The sequence below is a fragment of the Emys orbicularis genome, chromosome 1 (genome assembly GCF_028017835.1).
Source record: "Emys orbicularis isolate rEmyOrb1 chromosome 1, rEmyOrb1.hap1, whole genome shotgun sequence".
NCBI classification, from domain to species: Eukaryota; Metazoa; Chordata; order Testudines; family Emydidae; genus Emys; species Emys orbicularis.
Genome location: NC_088683.1, coordinates 89,235,825 through 89,259,353, shown reverse-complemented (window position 1 = coordinate 89,259,353; position 23,529 = coordinate 89,235,825). Strand labels below are relative to the sequence as shown.

Here is a 23,529-nt window from a genome sequence, read left to right as displayed (position 1 = left end):
TTAAGGGGGGCGGGGGGAAGACTCTCTACATTGCATTTTTCCTAACATCTCACTTATCTTTTCCAGCTCTCCTTTTCCCACAGATTTCAAGACTGGATGAGACTATTCAGATCAAGTTTAAGCTCCTGCATTTCAGTAATTACAGCAATGAGCCTAATAACTTGTGGTTGAACCAGATCATCTTTTAAAAAAAATCAGTATCTCAGTGACGAAAAATTTACCATCTTGCTTGGTAATTTATTCCAGTGGTTAGTTCTCCTCACAGTTAGAGGTTTGCACACTTTCCTCTGACAAATCTCTCTTTTCCTCCTCCTCCACCCATCAACACACAGGCTCACTCCTGTTGTCCCCCCTTACTCCTGCAGGGAAGCAGACATGGTATCTGGCTTGCTTAGATTCCTAGCTCACCTTATCCACGGAAAGTAACAGTGCCAGCTGTTCTATTTTCTGGCTCTCCTCCTTCCTCATGAAGAAGTGGTAGTGTCTGAGATACTGTGTTCACAGCTAGTACTCAAAGGAGCAGTTCCTGGGCTACTCTGTTGCCTGGCTTGATAACTTCCCGAAGAGGAAAGAGCCAGCAACTCTGCTCCCTAGCTTTAGTCAGCCCACTCGCATGTCCAAACTCCGACTTGCTCCATACACCAAGTTTTTTCTAAACCCTGATACAGTGGTCAATATTGGTGAGCTCAAGTTCAGAGCCCATCCCAATTGTGAGAAATGTTAATTCTGTCTCCAACACATCATTAGTGTGAAAGAATGCTATGTTTTGTTCTTGCTCATAAGGATATAGAGAGGGAGAGGTGGGACACAGCCCCTCCCCCCAGAGGGAGCAAGGAGAGGCAGCACAGCCAGAAGGGAAGAGGCGGAGCCAGAGTCTCTCCGCTTCTGGCCACACTGCTCTCCCCCCAGCCTCCGAAGCAGCTGCAGCTCCGGGGCTGGCAGGCTGCAGCCGTGGCACTCAGCCCCGCCCCCCAGAGCAGGCTGCGGCCATGCCACCCGGCCCAGCCCGCTGGAACATGCTGCGGCCGCACCGGAGCAGGCTGCGGCTGCGCTGCCCAGCCTGCTGGAGCAGCTCCAGCCAGGTCAGAGACATCCTCCCCTAGCCCTCCCCAGATAAGGTGGGAAGGGATGGGATGGGAAGTGTGTGGGGATCCCAAAGGGATGGGATGGGGAGAGTGAGGGAGTCCCGGGCTAGGGGTGGGGTCATGTGGAGGGTGGTCACAGGGGTTACTCCCGATTTCCAGCTTCTCCCCCCCTGTTCAGGGTAAGTAGCTGGTGCGCCGGGACACTTTGTTTACTTACGTTTACCTCCGTGCCTGCCGACGCTCGAGGTAAACAAACCATCTCGGCCCACCAGCGACTTAGTTTGCTGTCCCCTGAATTATAGAGTCAGTTTATGAATGGGTTATAAAAATTTTCCATTTTTACTTATCCATCTTTGGGGGGTGGTGGGGAGGCTTATAAACGAACCGGCTTATGATCGAGTATATATGGTACTCATTCTTAACTTAACTCAAGCAATTTATATTTATTTTGAGTTTCCACTTTAGTTTTACCTTCTTCATTGTCACTGTACTGGTCAGAATCATTATTTCCATTCTGTTTGGTGTTCTCAGCTGATGAAGAAACTGTTGGTAGAGGTGTCGATGACCCCAACTCTGGGCCCTGTTCCTTCAGTTTCTGCAATTTCTTCTCATAGATCTTTCTTGTAGTAGCTGTAACAAGGCAGAAAATATATTCAAAGAATTAAGATAGATTGTGCACCTTTACTTGACTCCAATGTTGGACCTTCCTGATTTACAGACCCTTAGCAGTCTTACTGGCTACTTCTCTTAGGACTTGCCTCTGTCTGTTTGGCCAAACAGGTTTAGAAAGTAAAAAGCTACTCAACACAGGATGTGCCTGCTTAAAACAATTAAAAATAAATAATAAATAATAAATAATAAATAATAATAAAAAAGTCAGAGCATTCTACTCACCTGTTTTATTCTTATAATATGAAGAGAGCATGCTGGATCTTTGCTTGAGCCATAAGTGTCCCTTCCCCAATCAATCATGCAAGTGACAAGTTAGTTTCATTGTTTAGTTGTTGGTGGGTTAAAAGGAAGATGTATTAATGCTGAGCTAAGAATATCTTTTCTTCAACTAGTAAGGCACACAGATCTGCCTGTCAGTCTTCAGCTCAACTGTCAGTTCAATCTTTGGTGTTTTAAAGAGACTACTGGCACCATCTCACTGCAGTCACATTCTGCGATTACTAGTCTTGGGGATACATACTAAAAGTGATTTTTCGGGGAGAGGGAAGAAAAACAAACTTATAACAGGGAATTGCAGTGAGAAAGCATTTATATTTGCGTTTCCACCTCTGCTTTCCCAACAGCTCCCTAACATTACTGTGCATCATGTTTCTTCAAGTCAGCTTGCTGAGTAATGCAAATTCTCTCCTGACTGATCAGTCTGCTGTGCAGGTGACCTATGAAAGTCATGAGCTACAGAAAGGTATATAAATTATTGGCTATATGGAGGTCTAATGCCCAGTTTCTCAAACCTACTCCATGAATTGTATTTGTTCAGACTATAGAAAAAACGGTTACCTTCTGTAACTGTTGTTCTTCGAGATGTGTTGTTCACGTCCATTACACATTAGGTGCGCGCGCACCGCGTGCACGAACGTCGGAAACTTTTCCCCTCAGCGGCTCCCGTCGGGCCTGCAGGGTCTCCCCTCCCGCCAGAGCGGCGCCCCGCTCTAGCGTATATATATATCCCTGCCGGCCCGACCCTCCCTCGGTTCCTTCTTGCCGGTGACTCCGACAGAGGGGAAGGAGGGTGGGAAGTGTAATGGACGTGAACAACACATCTCGAAGAACAACAGTTACAGAAGGTAAGTAACCGTTTTTTCTTCTTCGAGTGATTGTTCACATCCATTACGCATTAGGTGACTCACAAGCTTACCATTGGAGGAGGGTAGGAGTCAAGGAATAATCGACTGAAGCACAGCTCTACCGACCGCCGCGTCCTCTCTGGTCTGATGATGGATCGCGTAGTGGGCTGTGAACGTATGCACCGACGACCAGGTGGCCGCTTTACAGATTTCCTGGAGTGGAACCTGCGCCAAGAACGCCGCCGAGGACGCTTGGGCCCTAGTAGAGTGAGCCCTGATCTTCGGGGCTGGTACGTTAGCGAGCTCATAGCACGTGCGTATGCAAAGCACAATCCATGCCGACAAGCGTTGCGTCGAGATAGGTTGGCCTCTCATTCGCTCCGCAATGGCAACGAACAGTTGAGTCGACTTGCGGAATGGCCTGGTCCGTTCTAGATAAAAAGCCAATGCCCTACGGACATCGAGGGTATGCAAGCTGCGTTGGCTTGGGTCAGAGTGTGGCTTAGGGAAGAACACCGGTAAACAAACCTCCTGTCCCGTATGAAACTGTGTGACCACTTTCGGGAGGAATTTCGGGTGCGGTCTGAGCTGCACCTTATCTTTATAAAAAACTGTAAAGGGAGGTTCCGAATTGAGGGCCCTTAACTCCGAGACCCTCCTAGCCGATGTGATGGCCACGAGAAACGCTACCTTCCATGAGAGGTGCATGAGGGAGCAAGAGACCAGGGGTTCGAAGGGCGGCCCCATGAGCTTAGTGAGGACCAGGTTGAGATTCCACGCAGGGACCGGCGGGCGCGAGTAGGGAAACACCTTGTCCAGCCCCTTGAGGAATCGGGCTACTGTGGGGTTAGAGAACACCGAAGCCCCCAACTCCCCAGGGTGGAACGCCGATATGGCAGCCAGATGCACCTTAATTGAGGCGGGGGCGAGCCCCTGATGCTTGAGGTGCAGCAAGTAGTCCAGAATCGATGGGACTGAGGCCTGCAGAGGCTGGATGTGATGAGGCTCACACCAGTGGGAGAACCGTTTCCATTTGGCGAGGTAGGTCGCTCTTGTGGAGGGCTTCCTACTACCAAAGAGGACCTGCTGGACCTGATGGGAGCACCTGTGCTCCATATCATTTAGCCAGAGAGAAACCATGCCGTGAGATGTAGCGACGGTAGGTTCGGGTGGAGTAGGCGACCTCGGTCTTGCGTGATGAGGTCGTGATGGAGGGGGAGGGTGATCGGAGTGGTCACGGACAGTTCCAACAGGGTCGTGAACCAGTGTTGGCGTGGCCACGCCGGGGCGATGAGGATGACTGTCACCTTGTCCCTGCGGGTTTTGAGGAGAACCCTGTGGATGAGCGGGAATGGGGGGAAGGCATACATCAGGCTCCCGCCCCACGGAATTGCGAAGGCATCTGCCAATGAGCCCGGACTGAGGTTCTGGAATGAACAAAATTGAGGGCATTGGCTGTTGTCCTTGGTGGCAAAGAGATCCACCTGGGGAAACCCCCACCTCCGGAAGATTAAATGCAGGACGTCCTGTCTCAACGTCCACTCGTGCATGTGATAGGACCGGCTGAGGCGGTCCGCTAACCCGTTTTGGGCCCCCGGGAGATATGTCACTAGTAGGTGGACTGAATGGGCTATGCAGAAGTCCCAGAGGAGGAGCACCTCACGACAGAGGGGAGAGGACCGGGACCCGCCCTGCTTGTTTATGTAGAACATGGCGGTAGTGTTGTCCGTCAGAACTGACACGCTGTGGCCTTCTATGGTAGCGTGAAAGGTCTGGCAGGCGAGGCGAACCGCCCTCAACTCCTTCAGGTTGATATGAAGCAACTTTTCTTCCCTGGACCATAAGCCCTGAGTCCGCAGGTCCCCCAGGTGCGCCCCCCAACCCAGGTCCGACGCGTCTGTTACTAACGTCAGAACGGGTTGCGGGGTGGCGAAAGGGACCCCTGCGCAAACTTGCTGCCGATCGAGCCACCAACGGAGAGAGTTCGACACCCGAGCCGGGATCGTCACGACCAGGTCTAAGGGGTCTCTGTTGGGGCGATATGTTTGGGCCAGCCACAACTGCAATGGCCCGAGTCTTAGGCGGGCGTGTCCGACTACATGAGTGCAGGCCGCCATGTGCCCCAAAAGCTGCAAGCAGCATCTGGCCGTGGTCGTGGGGAATTGCTGGATGGAGCTCGCGACCTTCTGAATGGCCAAGAACCGCGATACGGGAAGACTCGCCCGTGCCGCCACTGAGTCCAGGACTGCCCCTATGAAGTCCAGTCTCTGCGTGGGGACCAGCAATGACTTGGGTACATTGACCAGTAGACCGAGCTCGCGGAACACCTGTAGTGCCAACGTCACATGGGAGCGAACCTCGGCCTCCGACCGGCCCGCAAGGAGCCAGTCATCCAAGTATGGGTAGACGCGCATCCGTCTTTTTCGAAGAAAAGCTGCCACCATGGACATGCATTTTGTGAATACGCGCGGGGCCGTTGCCAGGCCGAAGGGCAAGACCGTAAATTGAAAATGGCACTGGTTGATAGTGAAGCGCAGGAACCGCCGGTGGGCCGGGCGGATGGCGATGTGAAAGTAGGCATCTTTCATATCGAAGGCAGCGTACCAATCTCCCGGATCTAGGGACGGGATCATAGCACCAAGGGAGACCATACGAAAACGTGTTTTGAGCAAGTATTTGTTTAGTTTGCGTAGGTCCAAAATAGGACGGAGGCCCCCTTTTGCTTTGGGAATGAGGAAGTATCTGGAATAGAACCCTTTCCCCCTGAGGTCCGGAGGAACCTCTTCCACCACTCCTACTGTGAGGAGGGTCTGTACCTCCTGCATGAGGAGTTGCTCGTGAGAGGGGTCCCTGAAGAGGGACGGGGATGGGGGGTGGAAGGGAGGGGGCGAGGAGAACTGAAGGGTGTAGCCCGCCTCCACCGTGCGCAGGACCCAGCGGTCCGATGTTATATGTGACCAAGCACGGTAAAAATGGGACAGGCGGTCCCTGAAACACAGAGGGGGATCCGGAATAGAGGTTGATACTCTGTCCTCGATCGCAGCTTCAAAACCCTTGCTTGTTTCCCAGCTGCGGCTTGCTTTGGCCATGATTCTGGCCCTGGTTAGGCGTGTTGTTGCGTCTACGCCTGTTATCCCTGCCCCTCCTGCGGTATGGTTCCTGTCTAGGACGAGGGTGGTACTGCCTCTGCGGAGGTTGGGGCTTAAAGGGCTTCCTCTGCGTCACTGGGGTGTGCATCCCCAACGACTTGAGGGTAGCTCGAGAGTCTTTGAGGCTATGCAGTCTGGCGTCGGTCTGGTCCGAGAACAAGCCTGATCCCTCGAACGGAAGGTCTTGGAGGGTGTTTTGCACCTCTGGGGGAAGGCCGGAAGCCTGTAGCCACGCCGAGCGCCTCATTACCACTCCTGACGCAATTGTCCTGGCGGCTGCGTCCGCGGAGTCAAGGGAGACCTGTAGAGAGGTCTTGGCTACTGCCTTCCCTTCGTCTACTATGGCCGCAAATTCGGGTTGCGAGCCCTGAGGCAAGGCTTCCTTGAACTTGGAGACCGATGCCCAGGAATTGAAGTTGTGTCTGTTCAGAATCGCTTGTTGGTTTGCGATCCTCAACTGGAGGCCTCTGGATGAGTAGACCTTTCTCCCAAATAAGTCCAAGCGTTTTGCCTCCTTGGCCTTGGGGGCCAGGGCTTGCTGGCCATGTCGCTCCCGTTCGTTGACCGCAGAGACTACCAGCAAACATGGTGTTGGATGAGAGAATAGGAAATCAAACCCTTTAGATAGGGCGAAGTATTTCCTCTCTACGCCCTTTGCAGTAGGCACACTGGAGGCTGGTGTTTGCCATACTGTCTTATAATTAGACTGGACCGTTTTTATGAGCGGGAGCGCGATCCTGGAGGGGCCCTCCGGGCTTAGAATGTCGACCATAGGGTCCTCCTGCTCAACAGTCTCCTCTGCCTGCAACCCCAAATTGAGGGCTACTCGGCGGAGCAGGTCCTGGTGTGCCCGATGGTCAATCGGGGGAGGACCGGACACGGTTGTGCCCGCCACGGCTTCGTCTGGCGAGGAGGAGGAGGACATGGCCTTTTGCGCTTCTTCCTCCTCCTGCAACTCCTCATCGGCTGGGTGCTCCTCCGGAGTGCGTTCCCTGACGTGGGTCTGGGACGGTGCCGGGCTCGGTGCCGAGTCAGCCCTTTCCCTCTCTGGCGGCCTGGAGACCGTGGCCTCTTTGCGAGAGGGTGGGTGCCACTGTGGAGAGCGGGACCGGTGTCCCGAGGGGCCAGATCTCGAGGTCCTGGACGGGGGGCCTTGTTGGTGGTAGGCCCAAGGGGTCCAGAATGGCCATTGTCCTGGATGGCCCCACTGTGGGTGCCAAGTGGCTTCGTGCTCCCTACTGGACTGTGCTCTGTGGGCATATCTGGTGGAATGGCCCGAGTCTACCTCCGAAACTACGGACGGTGATCTAGAGGACCACGGCGGTGCCGTGGAACAATGCCGGTCCGGGGTCGGAGAGCGGTGCTTTCGTGACCGGGAGTAGCGCCTTGCTGACCTGGACCTGGATCGGTACCGGTGACCCCGGGACCGGGAACGACTGCGGGAGGACGGTCTCGGGGATCGCGCAACCGATACGTCCCGGTGCCTACTCGAGCAGGGCTGCTGGGCCGGTGCCTTGCGCTTGTTGGGGCCCCGACGGTTGTGCGGCCCTCTGCGCGGAGGGAAGCCGGGAGTCCACCGAGGCGGAGCTCGACCGGGACCCGCGCCGTGAACGGTGCCGAGATGGCGACCGTGATGGGCGCATCATCGCCGGCTTGCCTTTGGATGGCAGTCTCGGCGGAATGTCCTTAGCGCGGAGGGTGCCCTCAGCGGACAATTCAATGAGGTCCTTTGCTGTCTCAAATGTGTCCGGGGTGGAGGGCTGTTCCAAAAGTTCCTCCAGCCCTTCCTCCTCACTCGATGCGCCTATCCCGGGGCTCGACGGGCCTTTCGGCGCCGGAGCCACTAGCACCGGGATCTGTGCTGGGGCCGCAACGGCCTTAGGAGCACTTGCGGTCTTCGCGGGCGCTACCCTCCTGTGCGGGGAACGTCCTCGGGCCTTGGGTTGGCCCTTCGATTTAGCCGGTGAAGACGACCGGTGCCGGAGGTGTTCCCGCTGATTCGGTGCCGTGGGCTTAGGTTGCCCTGCCGGCGTCGGATCACGAACCGATGCCGGGGCACTCCGCACCGAGGTTGACGGTGTCGTTGAAGTGGAGGGCTGTAACGCCGTCTCCATGAGCAGCTGCTTCAAGCGAAAGTCTCTCTTTTTCAGGCTTGAAAGCCTTGCAGATCTTGCAGCGCTCCTTTTGATGTGCTTCCCCCAGACAACGGAGACACGAGTCGTGTGGGTCGCTTACTGGCATGGGCTTGCGGCACGTGGCACAAGCCTTAAAGCCTTGGGCGTGCGGCATGCCCCGCTGCCCAGGGCCGATGCCGGGGTTGGTCAAACACCTGACACAAAAGAAGTTTAAGTCTTTCTAAATAGCCAGGGGCTTAACACTAACTACTGAAGAACTGATAACTGAAGATAACACTGAGTACTATGCTAAGGGACACTCTGAGACGAGAGATAGAGTTGTTCCAACGTCGCCACGGGCGGTAAGAAGGAACTGAGGGAGGGTCGGGCCGGCAGGGATATATATACGCTAGAGCGGGGCACCGCTCTGGTGGGAGGGGAGACCCTGCAGGCCCGACGGGAGCCGCTGAGGGAAAAAGTTTCCGACGTTCGTGCACGCGGTGTGCGCACACCTAATGTGTAATGGACGTGAACAATCACTCAAAGAAGAAAAAAGTGTTCTGAACAAGGTAGATTAAAGTAATTTTTAAAAATCAGATGATTTAAATATTTTTATAAAAATAAGCCTATTTAAAATTAAATTTGAAGGTATGACAACCTATGTTTAGGCCTAAACTTAAAATTTTATCTAAGTTAATTATAGTATCTAATGTAAATTAAGTTTTAATATTATTTAAGTTTGTAGATGATACTAAGCTGCTCAAGATAGTCTGCTTTGGTCTTAACTGTGAAGAACTTCAAAAAGATCTCACAAAACTAAGTGATTGGGCAACAAAATGGCAAATGAAATTTAATGTGGATAAATGTAAAGTAATGCACATTGGAAAAAATAACCCCAACTATACATACAATATAATTTAGCTACAACGAGTCGGGAAAAAGATCTTGGAGCCATCGTGGATAGTTCTCTGAAGATGTCCACGCAGTGTGCAGAGGCGGTCAAAAAAGCAAACAGGATGTTAGGAATCATTAAAAAGGGGATAGAGAATAAGACTGAGAATATATTATTGCCCTTATATAAATCAATGGTATGCCCACATCTCGAATACTGCGTACAGATGTGGTCTCATCTCAAAAAAGATATACTGGCACTAGAAAAGGTTCAGAAAAGGGCAACTAAAATGATTAGGGGTTTGGAACGGGTCCCATATGAGGAGAGATTAAAGAAGATAGGACTCTTCAGCTTGGAAAAGAGAAGACTAAGGGGTGATATGATAGAGGTATATAAAATCATGAGTGATGTGGAGAAAGTGGATAAGGAAAAGTTATTTACTTATTCCCATAATACAAGAACTAGGGGGTCACCAACTGAAATTAATAGGCAGCAGGTTTAAAACAAATAAAAGGAAGTTCTTCTTCACGCAGCGCAGTGTCAACTTGTGGAACTCTTTACCTGAGGAGGTTGTGAAGGCTAGGACTATAACAGTGTTTAAAAGAGAACTGGATAAATTCATGGTGGTTAAGTCCATTAATGGCCATTAGCCAGGATGGGTAAGGAATGGTGTCCCTAGCCTCTGTTTGTCAGAGGATGGAGATGGATGGCAGGAGAGAGATCACTTGATCATTGCCTGTTAGGTTCATGCCCTCTGGGGCACCTGGCATTGGCCACTGCCGGTAGACAGGATACTGGGCTAGATGGACCTTTGGTCTGACCCGGTACGGCCGTTCTTATGTTTATGTTCTTCTTATTATGCAGTATATGTTTGAAGCTGAAGTTTTCAAGGTAGTCAGACGACTGACCTGGTGGAAGTCACTGGCTAAGCACTTGGAACCAGAGTTTGTTGAAGTACTGAACTATCTTTTGACAGCAATAGCCTCTTCTGCACATGCTCTCTTCATGAATGTGTCAGCTTTGAAGTAGTAATTGAACTGAATAAACTGAAATGGAGTTGAAACAGCAGGAAAGTTTATCTTCCTCTTCCAAACTAAAAACATGAACTAGGTGGGAAAGGATGAGAGCTACAGTTCTAAAAATCTTGGAAGGATGTGATGACCAGAAACAAATCAATTCACGTAACTACAGTCAGTTAGTTTTAAATGTAAGACACGTTTTGATAAACTTGTTTTACCTTGTGTATCCAGCACATTTAAAGTAGCTTTATTTTTAACAAAAAAAGTAAATACTGTGGTTTTGTGCATTTTTAATTGCATTCCAGTTTTCATCCAAACAGAGCTTGACACAAATCACAAGTAAAAAATTAATCTAGTAAATAACGCATCAGTCACCAAAAGATGGATAGAGTCTGACCGGGAAATGAAAGGAAATGAAACAATATCGGTCAGCATGAGAGGCAGCACACCAGGAGCCTAACCATTGTCAATTTTTTTGACTAGGCCCCTTGGCAATGTAGATCATGTTTTAATGATTACAACCAATTAGCCTCTTTTTAGGGAAGTAACTAAAGTACAAAAGCAAAACAAGATTAAAATAGATTTAAATCAAGGTATGCTAATTGTTGATTTAAAATCAATCCACTAATTCTAAGGTTGTACAATTAGTCTTCTCATTAATGTAAATTGTTTAATTTCACATGTATGGATATTTGTAAGTTAAATTACCTGTTTGGAGTACAAACTCTGTTTAGCAATGGTTGTTGCAATTACGTTCTGTTAAAGAACCAGAAGTGTATTTTATTTTACTTAAATCATACTTCTCACAGAAAATTTAGACTACCGTATTAGCTCTTTACACTGTAAGCTCTGCAGCACAGACCATATATTACTTATGTGATGCAAAAGTTGTACGTAATTATACATAGTAAATCAGTAGTATTTGATATATTTTACCTACCTAAAATTGGACCAGGGGTCACTCCATATTTTACAAGTTGCTCTTGAAGGTCTTCATTACTGAGCTCTGTTACATCTAGGTCATCTTTCTCCTCCAGCCTGGGCTTGTCTGTTTTCTTTGTGGCTTTCTGTAAAGGGAAAAGAAAGAAAGAAAAAAAATTACACCATTTCTCCACGCATTACAAAACCAAAGTCTTTGTCCCTATTGAAGGAGTAGAGAGAATGCATGTGGGCTGTACTGAAGCAATAGAGGACAGCAGTTTTGATATTCACTCATTTTTGTTTAGTAGTGTTACCTTTATCAATACCAGATAAAAATACTTCACCCAGCATGGAAGTCTTAACTGAACATAGGCCAGTTGTCGTGAAAGAACAATGTGTTTTAAGAGCCTCGGAGATCAGATCCTACACATTTTTCTTATCTTCTATGCTGATTGAGACTAGCACAGGCCATCACAAGTCTTATCTTTCCTACAATGGATAGATCAGGTTTGAAAACTTCCCCAACACCTATTTGCCTGAAGACTACACCTACTAGCCCACCAAGCTGAAAAATACCTTTGCCATCACACCCCACAAGCTGTGGGTGTGTGTATTTAGTTTCCAGTGGCATATCTCCACTACCCTTGTGGACACACAGGAAGTCTTGGGCCTTCGAGCACCTCTTTCCTCCTAAGGTAGTAATGGGCTCATGAGCTCCTCTGCTCCTCACCATTCTCTGGAGAGTTGCATACATTTTAGTAAAAAAAAAAAAAAAAAAAAAAAAAAAAAAACCCCAAATCCTATCTACATTATTGCTGCCACTATTGCTACCACTGGTGAAATTCTAAGTTGGTCATTGCAGACAAAGCCAGGCGCAATCAGCAAACAAACAGTCACGGTCTACAACTTCTATAACTCTCTGCCAAGCTGCACTATTCCTCAATAGGAAACGTATTCATGTCTCACCTGAAAATTTCCTTTCTTGGAGTAACGAAGCCTGCAGATCCATAACATTGGGTACTCTGCTCTCTGCAGCCTTGGAGACCGACCAAACCTGTCAGAGGCAGGAGAGGTGTGGCTTCACCTCTGAGAAACTGCCAGTTGTTACACTTCCATAGCCTAGGAAAAGCTAATTTTCCTCTATATCTGAGAGGAAAATTAAGTATTAAGACTAAACAGAAAAAGCCTCCTGCAAAGCAAGGATTTCAGTGAATAACTAACTGAATGCCAATTAATAATTCACTATCCTTTTCCAATGAATAGCCCATTCAGGGTGGGTGGGATGTGCGGACCTCTTTACTCCAAGAAAGAAAGTTTTCAAGTAAGATACAGATAAATTTTCCTATTCTTGCTTGAATGAATATAATGCAATGAAGTACATGGCAGATCAGTGAAACAAGGATTTTATAGTGGTGTCCACTCAGATGGGGGGAAAGAGGACCATATACTGTTATGTACAGATGTTAGAGGGGATAACCCTTTCCTGATAGTTTTTGTGACATTACAGTGAGGAGCACCTATCTACCAAACCAGCATCCAATGACTGGATGTCCAGCTTGTAGAATTCAAAGGTGATATGAACAAGATGACCAGATAGCAGTTTTACAGATTTTCTTGTATGAGGCAAATGATATTTCTGCCCATGAAGGTGCCACAGCTCTGGTGGAGTGAGCTCTGATATTGGAAAATAGAATTAGGCTTTTTGACTTTTATGGTATGCGTCTGAGATGCAGCATCTCAGCCACCGGGGGGACCCCAAAAAAACAAAAAAAACCCAAAAAACCTCTTTCCCTTGGACACTGGATAATAAAGTACAAGAGCATTTGTCTTTCTGACCTGACCTGTGTGATGAATATGCACTTGAGAGGTCTGGAGACATCCAAATACCAAAATTTGTCTTTGGAGTACAACGGAGCTGGACGGAGTTCCTAAGTCAGCTATCCTGTGCTCAGACAAGACTATCATCAAAAAAAAAAAAAAAAAAAAAAAAAGGGCCACTTTAATGGTTAGATAGTAATGAGACACCCTGCATTTGAACCACTCATTAAGGTCTATAATGGCACTGAGATCACCACGTAAGATTCAGTAAGAGAACTTTATGCATATTGGGAAGATGTTGCTCTCGTAAAAAAAAAAGAAAAAAAAAGTGCTAAAATGCTGGACATTTGGGGAAGATGAAATTCACTACTTATCTACTACACTAAGGATTCTAGACAAAGCAGCAACCTGACCTCTGAGAGCCTGAAGTGCCAGGCCTAATCCAAGTACATTTTGAAGAAATCTGAGAAAATGTGGTATTGATGCAGATATGGGGGACAACGCTGTTGTCCTAGCATCAGTGGTTTAAACCTCAAATGGGTCCATAAATATGCTGAATTAGTATATTTCTTTCTGGAAGCTAAAGTTGTGGATATTGGCACACTAAATAATCTCTTTGGCCTCAGAGGCTCTGTTCAAGAACCAGGCAGCTAGGCTAGGACTGTCTGGATGCTGATCCAGACCTCTCAAAGTGCATATTCATCACACAGGTCAGGTTAGAAAGACAAATGCTCTTGTACTTTATTATCCAGTAGCCCTTGTAAGATCATCTCTCTTCTGAATGGAAAGCACATGGGAGGTATTTATACCTTGTCAAGGAGATCAGAGAACCAGCCCTCCATGGCCAGACTGGGGATACCAGAATTACCAGTGCTACTTTCTCTCCTTAAGCATTCTGGTGAGGAGAGGAAGTGGGGCAAAGGCATAAAAAGGAACTTTTTGATCATCTTTGCAACAAGGTATCTGTTGCCTTGGTTGTGAACCAACCAGAAAGAGAACAATACTAAAACTTTGTGATTCCAGTCAGAGACAAATAGAGCTACTGCTGAGAAACAATTTCTTTACCAGGAGAGTGCAATAGTTCCCATTCTCAATTATCTAATTTTGCCTTCGGAGCAGTCAGCCGCAACATTCCATTTGACTTTGATGTTTAGGGAGCAAATGGGCAAAAGGAATGCACAGTCAAAGCATCAGGTAGTGAGCTTCTCTCTGGAGGACTGTATCTGCCATTATACTCCGTGGACGTGAGCAGGGGAACCAGGTGCTGAGTATTATTTGCCCTGCTACGCTCTGCAGAATTATGCAGCTTGAGGGAAACTGATTTCACTGTGTGCCAACTAGAGGAATCCCATGAATCAGACTCTTCAGAAGATGGGATAAGAGAACATTTTCTTTTTTTGGAATGTTTTATGTTGGGGCAACTAGGGGGGTCTGAACATCTGAGAGACCACTTTCTTATGCCTCCCCTTGATCCTCCTCCTCAGGAGAGAGAAACTTCAGACTTCTGGTTCCTGGGGGTTGGGGAGGGGAGCGGGTGGTCCTTGTGGTTACTCTTTTGCACAGCTGTCTTTTCCTGAAAAAGAGGAGGTTTGTGCTGGACTGGGTCAGAAAGGGGGCTTCCCAGGGTCTCATGCTTTGTTCAAGTCAGATTCCTGCATGTGGCCTGGAGATGTGATGGGTACCAGGCTCCGACTGTGGACGTTCAAAGGGAGTCCTTGGTCCATTTGCTGCAATGGACTTACACTGCTGGTAGGAATGGAGGAAGGGGTTGGGCTCAGGGGCCCCATATGAGGCTCACCTTGTCCTTGGATCCGTCAGTAGCTCTCTGCCACTGCAGCAGCAGTGTGCAGCTGCTCCGCAGCCAGACAAGGTGTCTGAGAATGTGGACTTTGGTGATTGGGTGGGAAGCTTTGCTGACTCTTTGATACCATGCTTCAGCCTACCGTGGGGGAGGGGAGAGGAGAAAGGGAGCCACTGCTTTCTGATCCCAGGCTGATGTGGTCATCTGTGCCAGGCCTCGGGGATTTTGCTACTGAGATACTGCCACTGCTTTCTGGGAGCTGCCCCACTCAGGGAGGAAGGCTGCAGAAACCCTGCCCCTGCCTTAGCACTTCAGAGGCCTGGGTCTCCACAGAACAGGCACAGATCCCATGTAAGCACTTAATCAGCAGAGGAGATGCAGGAGACAATATCTAGTTTTCCCACTTAGGCCTGGTCTACACTACACCTTTAATTCGGATTTAGTGGCTTTAATTCGAATTAACTCTGGAACCGTCCACACAACGAAGCCATTTAATTCGAATTAAAGGGCCCTTTAATTCGATTTCTGTACTCCACCCCGACGAGCGGAGTAGCGCCAAAATCGAATTTGTCAATTCGAATTAGCGTTAGTGTGGCCGCAATTCGATGTTATTGGCCTCCAGGAGCTATCCCACAGTGCACCATTGTGACCGCTCTGGCCAGCAATCTGAACTCGCATGCACTGGCCAGGTGGACAGGAAAAGCCCCGGGAACATTTGAATTTCATTTCCTGTTTGCACAGCGTGGAGAGCACAGGTGACCACAGAGAGCTCATCAGCACAGGTAACCATGCAGGCTGATAATCGAAAAAGAGCACCAGCATGGACCGTACAGGAGGTACTGGATTTGATCTCTATATGGGGAGAGGATTCAGTGCTAGCTGAACTGCGTTCGAAAAGACGAAATGCCAAAACTTATGAAAAAATTTCCAAGGGCATGATGGAGAGAGGCCACAATAGGGACACAGATCAGTGCCGCGTGAAAGTCAAGGAGCTCAGACAAGCCTATCAAAAAGCAAAGGAGGCAAACGGTCGCTCCGGGTCAGAGCCGCGGACATGCCGCTTCTACGCTGAGCTAAATGCATTTCTAGGGGGGGCCGCCACCACTACCCCACCTCTGACTGTGGATTCCGAGCTGGGGATAATCTCATCAGGGACACCTGATGATTCCGCGGAAGGGGAAGAGGAGGAGGAGGAGGAGGACGAGCTGGCAGAGAGCACCCAGCTCTCCGTTCTCCCCAACAGCCAGGAACTGTTTCTCACCCTGACTGAAGTACCCTCCCAAGCCTCCCAAGCCAGCACCCAAGACCATGACCCCATGGAAGGGACCTCAGGTGAGTTTACCTTTTAAAATATAAAACATGGTTTAAAAGCAAGCATTTTTAATGATTAATTTGCCCTGAGCACTTGGGATGCATTCGCAGCCAGTACAGCTACTGGAAAAGTCTGTTAACATGTCTGGGGATGGAGCGGAAATCCTCCAGGGACATCTCCATGAAGCTCTCCTGGAGGTACTCCAAAAGCCTTGCCACAAGGTTTCTGGGCAGTGCAGCCTTATTCCGTCCTCCATGGTAGGACACTTGACCACGCCATGCTAGTAGCAAGTAATCTGGTATCATTGCCTGACAGAGCCTGGCAGCGTATGGTCCCGGTGTTTGCTGGCATTCAAGCAACATCCGTTCTTTATCTTGCTGTGTAATCCTCAGGAGAGTGATATCGCTTAGGGTAACCTGGTTGAAATAAGGGAATTTAATTAAGGGGACTGAGGTGGCCGTTCCTACTGGGCTGTTTGCCTGTGGCTGAAAAGAAATCCTTCCCTGCATTTAGCCAAGTGCAAGGGGGGGGGGAGGATTGGCCCAGAGCTTTTCGCGTTTTGCTAGCAGGGATCTTCCCTGATACCAGCCAGGCGGTGGGGGGAGGGATAAAGCACTCATCCCAGAGAATTCATGGCGGGTGGGGGGGGGGGTGTTAGTTTGGTTCCTGCAGGGATCTTCCCTGATACCAGCCACGCGGTGGGGGGAGGGATAAAGCACTCATCCCAGAGAATTCATGGCGGGTGGGGTGGTGGTGTTAGTTTGGTTCCTGCAGGGATCTTCCCTGATACCAGCCACGCGGTGGGGGGAGGGATAAAGCACTCATCCCAGAGAATTCATGGCGGGTGGGGGGGGGGGTGTTAGTTTGGTTCCTGCAGGGATCTTCCCTGATACCAGCCACGCGGTGGGGGGAGGGATAAAGCACTCATCCCAGAGAATTCATGGCGGGTGGGGGGGGGGTGTTAGTTTGGTTCCTGCAGGGATCTTCCCTGATACCAGCCACGCGGTGGGGGGAGGGATAAAGCACTCATCCCAGAGAATTCATGGCGGGTGGGGTGGTGGTGTTAGTTTGGTTCCTGCAGGGATCTTCCCTGATACCAGCCACGCGGTGGGGGGAGGGATAAAGCACTCATCCCAGAGAATTCATGGCGGGTGGGGGGGGGGTGTTAGTTTGGTTCCTGCAGGGATCTTCCCTGATACCAGCCACGCGGTGGGGGGAGGGATAAAGCACTCATCCCAGACAATTGGATGGGGGGGGGGTGTTAACCTTCAGCAGCAGAAAACAAGCTAACAGGAAAACTGCAGCACAACGGGCTTTGCTTGGTATGTGGGAAAGCAGGGCGCAGAAGCCTAAAGACAGTGGCTTACCATGGCAGCATGCAAGGTGAATTCTGTTTCCCCGACCTGCGTCTGTGATCTCTAGCAGCAAAGCCACAGGCACTCAATATTAAGAGGCAAAATGCGACCTTGCACAGAAATCACATGTGCTATGTAATGTGAATAGTATACACCGTGAAAGAGTATAAGCATTGTTCTGAAAAATGTATCTTTTAAAAAAATTCTCTCCTTTTTTCACTCCCTCCAGCAGGTGCAAATGTTTCAAGCCTCCCTCCTCCTTCCCGAAGGCTATCCCAGATAAGGCGTCGTAAAAAAAAAACGAGAGAAGAGATGTTTTCCGAAATCATGCAATCCACCAGGAATGAAAGAGCTCATCTGAATGAGTGGAAGGAGACGGTTTGCAAGTATAGGAAAGAAGCCAGTGACCGTGAGGACAGGAGGGACCAACGTGAGGACATGAGGGACCAACGTGAGGACAGGAGGGACCAACGTGAGGAGAGGAGAGACGCTCGAGATGAGAGGTGGCGGCAGGAAGATCAGAGGAGTCGGGAAGCAACGCTGGGGCTGCTGCGTGAGCAAACAGACATGCTCCGGCGTCTGGTGGAGCTTCAGGAACGGCTGCTGGAGAACCGAGTGCCGCTACAGCCCCTGTATAACCCCCCTACCTCCTCACCATGTTCCATAGCCTCCACACCCAGACGTGTAAGAACACGGGGGGGGAGGCTCCGTACACCCTCCCATTCCACCCCAGTGGACAGCCCAAGCAAAAGGCTGCCATTTTTTTAACCTTTTTTTACTGGGCTTTTCCTTCCCGCAGATCCTCCTCCCAAACCCCACTCAGGTTCTGTGCCGCTACAGCCCCTGTATAACCCCCCTACCTCCTCACCATTTTCCATAGCCTCCACACCCAGATGTGTAAGAACACGGGGGGGGGGAGGCTCCGTACACCCTCCCATTCCACCCCAGTGGACAGCCCAAGCAAAAGGCTGCCATTTTCTTAACCTTTTTTTACTGGGCTTTTCCTTCCCGCTGATCCTCCTCCCAAACCCCACTCAGGTTCTCTCCCTCTTTTTATAATCAATTCATAAAGAATAAATGATTTTTAAACAATGGTGACTTTATTTCCTTTGAAAGCAAGCTGGGGGAAGGGGGAGGGTGGGTTCCTTACAGAGAATGAGTCAATAAAGGGGGCGGGTTTTCAGGAAGGATAAACAAACATAAATTTCACACTGTAGCCTGGCCAGTCATGAAACTGGTTTTCAAAGCTTCCCTAATGCGCAGCGCTTCATCGTGTGCTCTTCTAATCGCCCTGGTGTCTGGCTGCGAGTAATCAGCAGCCAGGCGATTTGCCTCAGCCTCCCACCCTGCCATAAAGGTCTCCCCCTTGCTCTCACAGAGATTGTGAAGCACACAGCAAGCAGTAATAACAATGGGGATATTGGTTTGGCTGAGGTCTGAGCGAGTCAATAAGGATCGCCAGCGACCTTTTAAACGGCCAAATGCACATTCTACCACCATTCTGCACTTGCTCAGCCTGTAGTTGAACAACTCCTGACTCCTGTCCAGGCTGCCTGTGTATGGCTTCATGAGCCATGGCATTAAGGGGTAGGCTGGGTCCCCAAGAATAACAATTGGCATTTCAACATCCCCCACGGTTATTTTCTGGTCCGGAAAGTAAGTCCCTTGCTGCAGCCGTTTAAACAGATTGGTGTTCCTGAAGACGCGAGCGTCATGAACCCTTCCCGGCCAGCCCACATGGATGTTGGTGAAACGTCCCTTGTGATCCACAAGTGCTTGCAGCACCATTGAGAAGTACCCCTTGCGGTTTATGTACTGGGTACCCTGGTGCTCCGGTGCCAAGATAGGAATATGGGTTCCATCTATTGCCCCACCACAGTTAGGGAATCCCATTGCAGCAAAGCCATCCACTATGACCTGCACATTTCCCAGAGTCACTACCTTTCGTAGCAGCACCTCCGTGATTGCTTTGGCTACTTGCATCACAGCAGCCCCCACAGTAGATTTGCCCACTCCAAATTGATTCCCGACTGACCGGTAGCTGTCTGGCGTTGCAAGCTTCCACAGGGCTATCGCCACTCGCTTCTCAACTGTGAGGGCTGCTCTCATCTTGGTATTCTGGCGCTTCAGGGCAGGGGAAAGCAAGTCACAAAGTTCCATGAAAGTGCCCTTACGCATGCGAAAGTTTCTCAGCCACTGGGAATCGTCCCACACCTGCAACACTATGCGGTCCCACCAGTCTGTGCTTGTTTCCCGGGCCCAGAATCGGCGTTCAAAGCCTATAACCTGGCCCATTAACATCATAATCTCCAAAGCACCGGGGCCCGCGGTCTCAGAGAATTCTGTGTCCGTGTCCATGTCCTCATCACGCTGGTCGCTGCGCTGCAATCGCCGCCTCCTCCTCCTCCTCGCCTCTTGTTTCTGGTCCTGTGTAAGCATAAACTCCACGAGAAAGCGCGAGGTGTTTATAATGTTCAAGACTGCGTTCTGGAGCACAACGGGATCCATGCTTGATGCAGAATGGAGTCTGCAGAGTTCACTCAGGAAAAAAGGCGCAAAATGGTTGTCTGCCGTTGCTTTCAGGGAGGGAGGGGGAGGCTGTACCCAGAACTACCTGCGACAATGTTTTTTGCCCCATCATGCACTGGGGTCTCAACCCAGAATTCCAAGGGGGGTGGAGACTGCGGGAACTATGGGATAGCTATGTAAAAGCTACCCACAATGCAACGCTCTGGAAATCGATGCTACTATGGTAGCTTGGACGCAAACCACCGAATTAATGGTGCCTAGTGTGGCCGAATACATTCGAATTTACAAAATCGGTTTCCTAAATTCGAATTATATAAATTCGAATTAATCCTGTAGTGTAGACATACCCTTAGCCTTCTCTGCCAGGCTGCCCTCTGCCAGAGTCCCAGCAACTGTCTAGCTGTCCATTCAGAGCAGCTTTGTATAAATTTGCAAGCAAATCTGCTCTTATTTTAGGGATCACACTACTTTAAATAAAATTAAAGGGGGCATTAGTGCCAGGGTTTGATAGTGCCAGCATCCCAACTGAAACTGGCTGGTTATCAGTTGCTCTGGATTTTCCACAAAGTAATATGTATCTTCTTGGGCTCTGGAGCGGAGACTTGGATTCTTTTAGCCCATAAATTCCCATGGCATGTTGCTCTCTCTACTCATGCAAAAATGGAAGCTTCTCAATGTCTAATTTGAACCTGATCAAGCCCACAGCAAGAATGGTAAGGTATCTTCAGTAGAAACTATCACAACTCTTTACACTTTCAGGAATTAAGGGATTCCAAGCAATCTCAAGGAGACTAGATTAGTGTGCAAATGTAATCCAATTAGGGGATTAGTCATATCCCTAAACCACATGTACCCCATTTTGGTTTTCCATATAAACATTTTAATTGCCTCAATAACTAGTTCCAAAACAGTTGAAAACTATCAAACCTACAACATAATAGAAGAACTCAATTTATAAGAGAGGCCTTTTTAAAGTTTACTTATTGGTCTGTCAGCCACACTTAGTTTGTAACATTAAACATGGCATTTATCTTAACCAGTTTCACATTAGCTCAATTTTTCTTACTTATCCTTAGTGGTCAAAGCAATGAAATAATTAAAGACTCAAACTAGTCAGCATGTTAAAACTCATGCTGGATTCTCTAGTAAGCATCTGTTTAGGCTAGTACTGTATTGTAGTGGTGTTAAGGCACTGGCCACATCACTGACCAGACTGACATTACAAAACCAAATACCTCAGCATGCCAGAGGAGTACAGCTAGGTGTGAGGGAAACAATTACAGACATTTAATATTCAAAGAAAATTTTAGAATGTTACCAGCAACAAAACATGATTTACCATGATTTACTGTTTTTCTGGACAGATATCAATTCATCTAGGGCAAGTAGGAAACTTCCACAAGCAACTGCTATTAGTTTTTCCAAATTCAGAGCTTTCATTTTGGAAAAAGAAAAAAAAAAAAGTTTAAGATGTTAAGGATGCAAGGAAAACCTTCCAGCCACAGAGGTTAACCTGGTGCACAAATGTCCTAACTGTGCAGCCAGTTCTAGCGTCTCCGCAGCTATTCTGGAGATTCTACAAGCTGCAGCAGAGTGAAAACTGGCTACTCTTGCTAGTTTTCATTGCTGTTTATTCAGATCTCTGTGGGCAGCACTGAAATTGATAAGAATCAATTCAATTTCATCCTGCAGAAGCTTGGGAAGCTTCTGAGCAACAGCAATTCCATGGGAAGGGGCACTCAAATGAAGGTGTGGACAGGAAGAGGGAGTTAAATAGTGGAAACAATACCACCCTTTGACAAGCCAGAAGCTTTAGGGAGGAGAAATGTGAGAACTCTCTACCTACTTTCATGGCAACCAGAAGGCTCTGGGATAAGAGAACATTTTCTTCCTTCTCCCCCACTTCCAGCAACATGAGTGGGGAGTGGAAAGACTTCGAATTTATCAGATAACCAGAAGCAGAAGTTAAGCCCCCCCACTCTTCCTAAGCAAGGCTCAAAGGACAGCATCCCTGTAGGAAATCTCAGTCTTCTCCCAACAGCTAAAGGGTACAAGGATTGATTTCTCACATAAACTGTGCACCTGAACAGTCATCCTTCCCTATCTTTCATGTCCTCCATAGCACAATGCAAACATCCCTAAATTCTGAAGTGCTCATTTGCTCTATCATCCCCCTGCCTTTACAAAAACAAAACTATGGCTTATTGACCAAAAATAAATCAGTAATTGTTATAAAACTAGTCCAACAACCATCATTTTTTCCCTGTGTTCTCAGTTGAACCATCTCCAAAGGCATCATTAGCTTCTGTGATCCAAGAAAGGAGGGGGATCAGGCAGATGAGACACTGGAAATCTGACTCTTCAAGCCTTGGCTACTGGCCTCTTGTATATGCAATCCAGCTGCATTTCTGGTTCTTTCCCCTAACTGCAAACTGGATACCATCTTTCGCTCCCTAAGCCCCTGCTACCCTCCTCCACAGAACAGTGCAGACATCATGCACTATAATCCAGTTAACTCCCCTCATGGAGAAAGCTGAAGAGCAAGAGGCAGCTGCAGGTAGATCAAAATAGTTGGGTGCCTGGTTGCAGCAAAATAGCAAATTCCACACGGACAGCAGAATTCTGTATTCTGTGGCATCTTGGAAACATACCAAATTCAATGGCTGTAGTCAAGACACCATTGGCCTCTCACCCAGATGAGAAGAGCATATCATAGGGCTGTTTAATGCTCTCTGCAGACCTCTTTCCATAATTTTGCACTTGGTTCACATTTTCAGAGTTATCTTTGAAATAGGGCTGTCAAGCGATTAAAAAAAATAATTGCACTGTTAAACAATAGAATACCAACTGAAATTTATTAAATATTTTGGATGTTCTTCTACATTTTCAAATATATTGATTTCAGTTACAACACAGAATACAAAGTGTACAGTGCTCACCTTGTTATTTTGAATTACATACATAGTATTTTTTAATTCACCTCATACAAGTACTGTAGTGCAATCTCTATCATGAAAATGCAACTTACAAATCAAGGTAGTTTTTGTTTGTTACATAACTGTACTCAAAAAACCAATGTAAAACTTTAAAGCCTACAAGTCCACTCAGTCCTACTTCTTGTTCAGCCAATAGCTCTTGTTTACATTTGCAGAAGATAATGTTGCCCACTTGTTTACAACGTCACCTGAAAGTGAGAACAGGCATTCACATGGCACTGTTGTAGCTGGTGTCACAAGATATTTATGTGCCAGATGTGCTAAAGATTCATATGTCCCTTCATGCTTCAACCACCATTCCAGAGGACGTGACCATGCTGATTAATAAATTTCAATTGGTATTCTATTTTTTTAACAGTGCAATTAAAACTCTGATTAATCAAGATTAGGTTTTTTTTTTTTTTTTTGAGTTAATCGTGTGAGTTAACTGCAATCAATTGCTAGCCCTACTCTGCAACCATCAATGCTAGAAACCTTAAAAAAAAAGAAAAAAAAAAGGGGGTGGGGGGGGAAGCTGGGATTCTGGGTCATAGTTCTGAAGCAAGAGAGTGAATTTCAAGGCTATAGACTTTATGGCAGGGGTTCTCAACCTTTTTCTTTCTGCCCCCCTCCCCGCCAACAGGCTATAAAAACTCCACAGCCGTGCCACAACTGTTTTTCTGCATATAAAAGCCAGGACTGGTATTAGGGGAGGGTAGCAAGCAGGACAATTGCCCAGGGCCCCATGCCACAAGGGGCCCCG

General features: G+C 48.3%; 1 protein-coding gene across 5 annotated transcripts in view; it reads right to left on the bottom strand.

The window, feature by feature from the left end:
* TMPO (thymopoietin) overlaps positions 1–23,529 on the bottom strand; it is a 54,869-nt gene that overhangs the window by 17,960 nt on the left and 13,380 nt on the right. For all 5 annotated transcript variants that reach the window (XM_065402389.1, XM_065402397.1, XM_065402407.1 and 2 more), the window contains exons 2-3: positions 10,996–11,122; positions 1,557–1,715 (exon numbers count right to left, since the gene is read on the bottom strand). In XM_065402389.1, the coding sequence (XP_065258461.1) occupies positions 1,557–1,715; positions 10,996–11,122 (286 nt within the window). The remainder of the gene's footprint in view (positions 1–1,556; positions 1,716–10,995; positions 11,123–23,529) is intronic.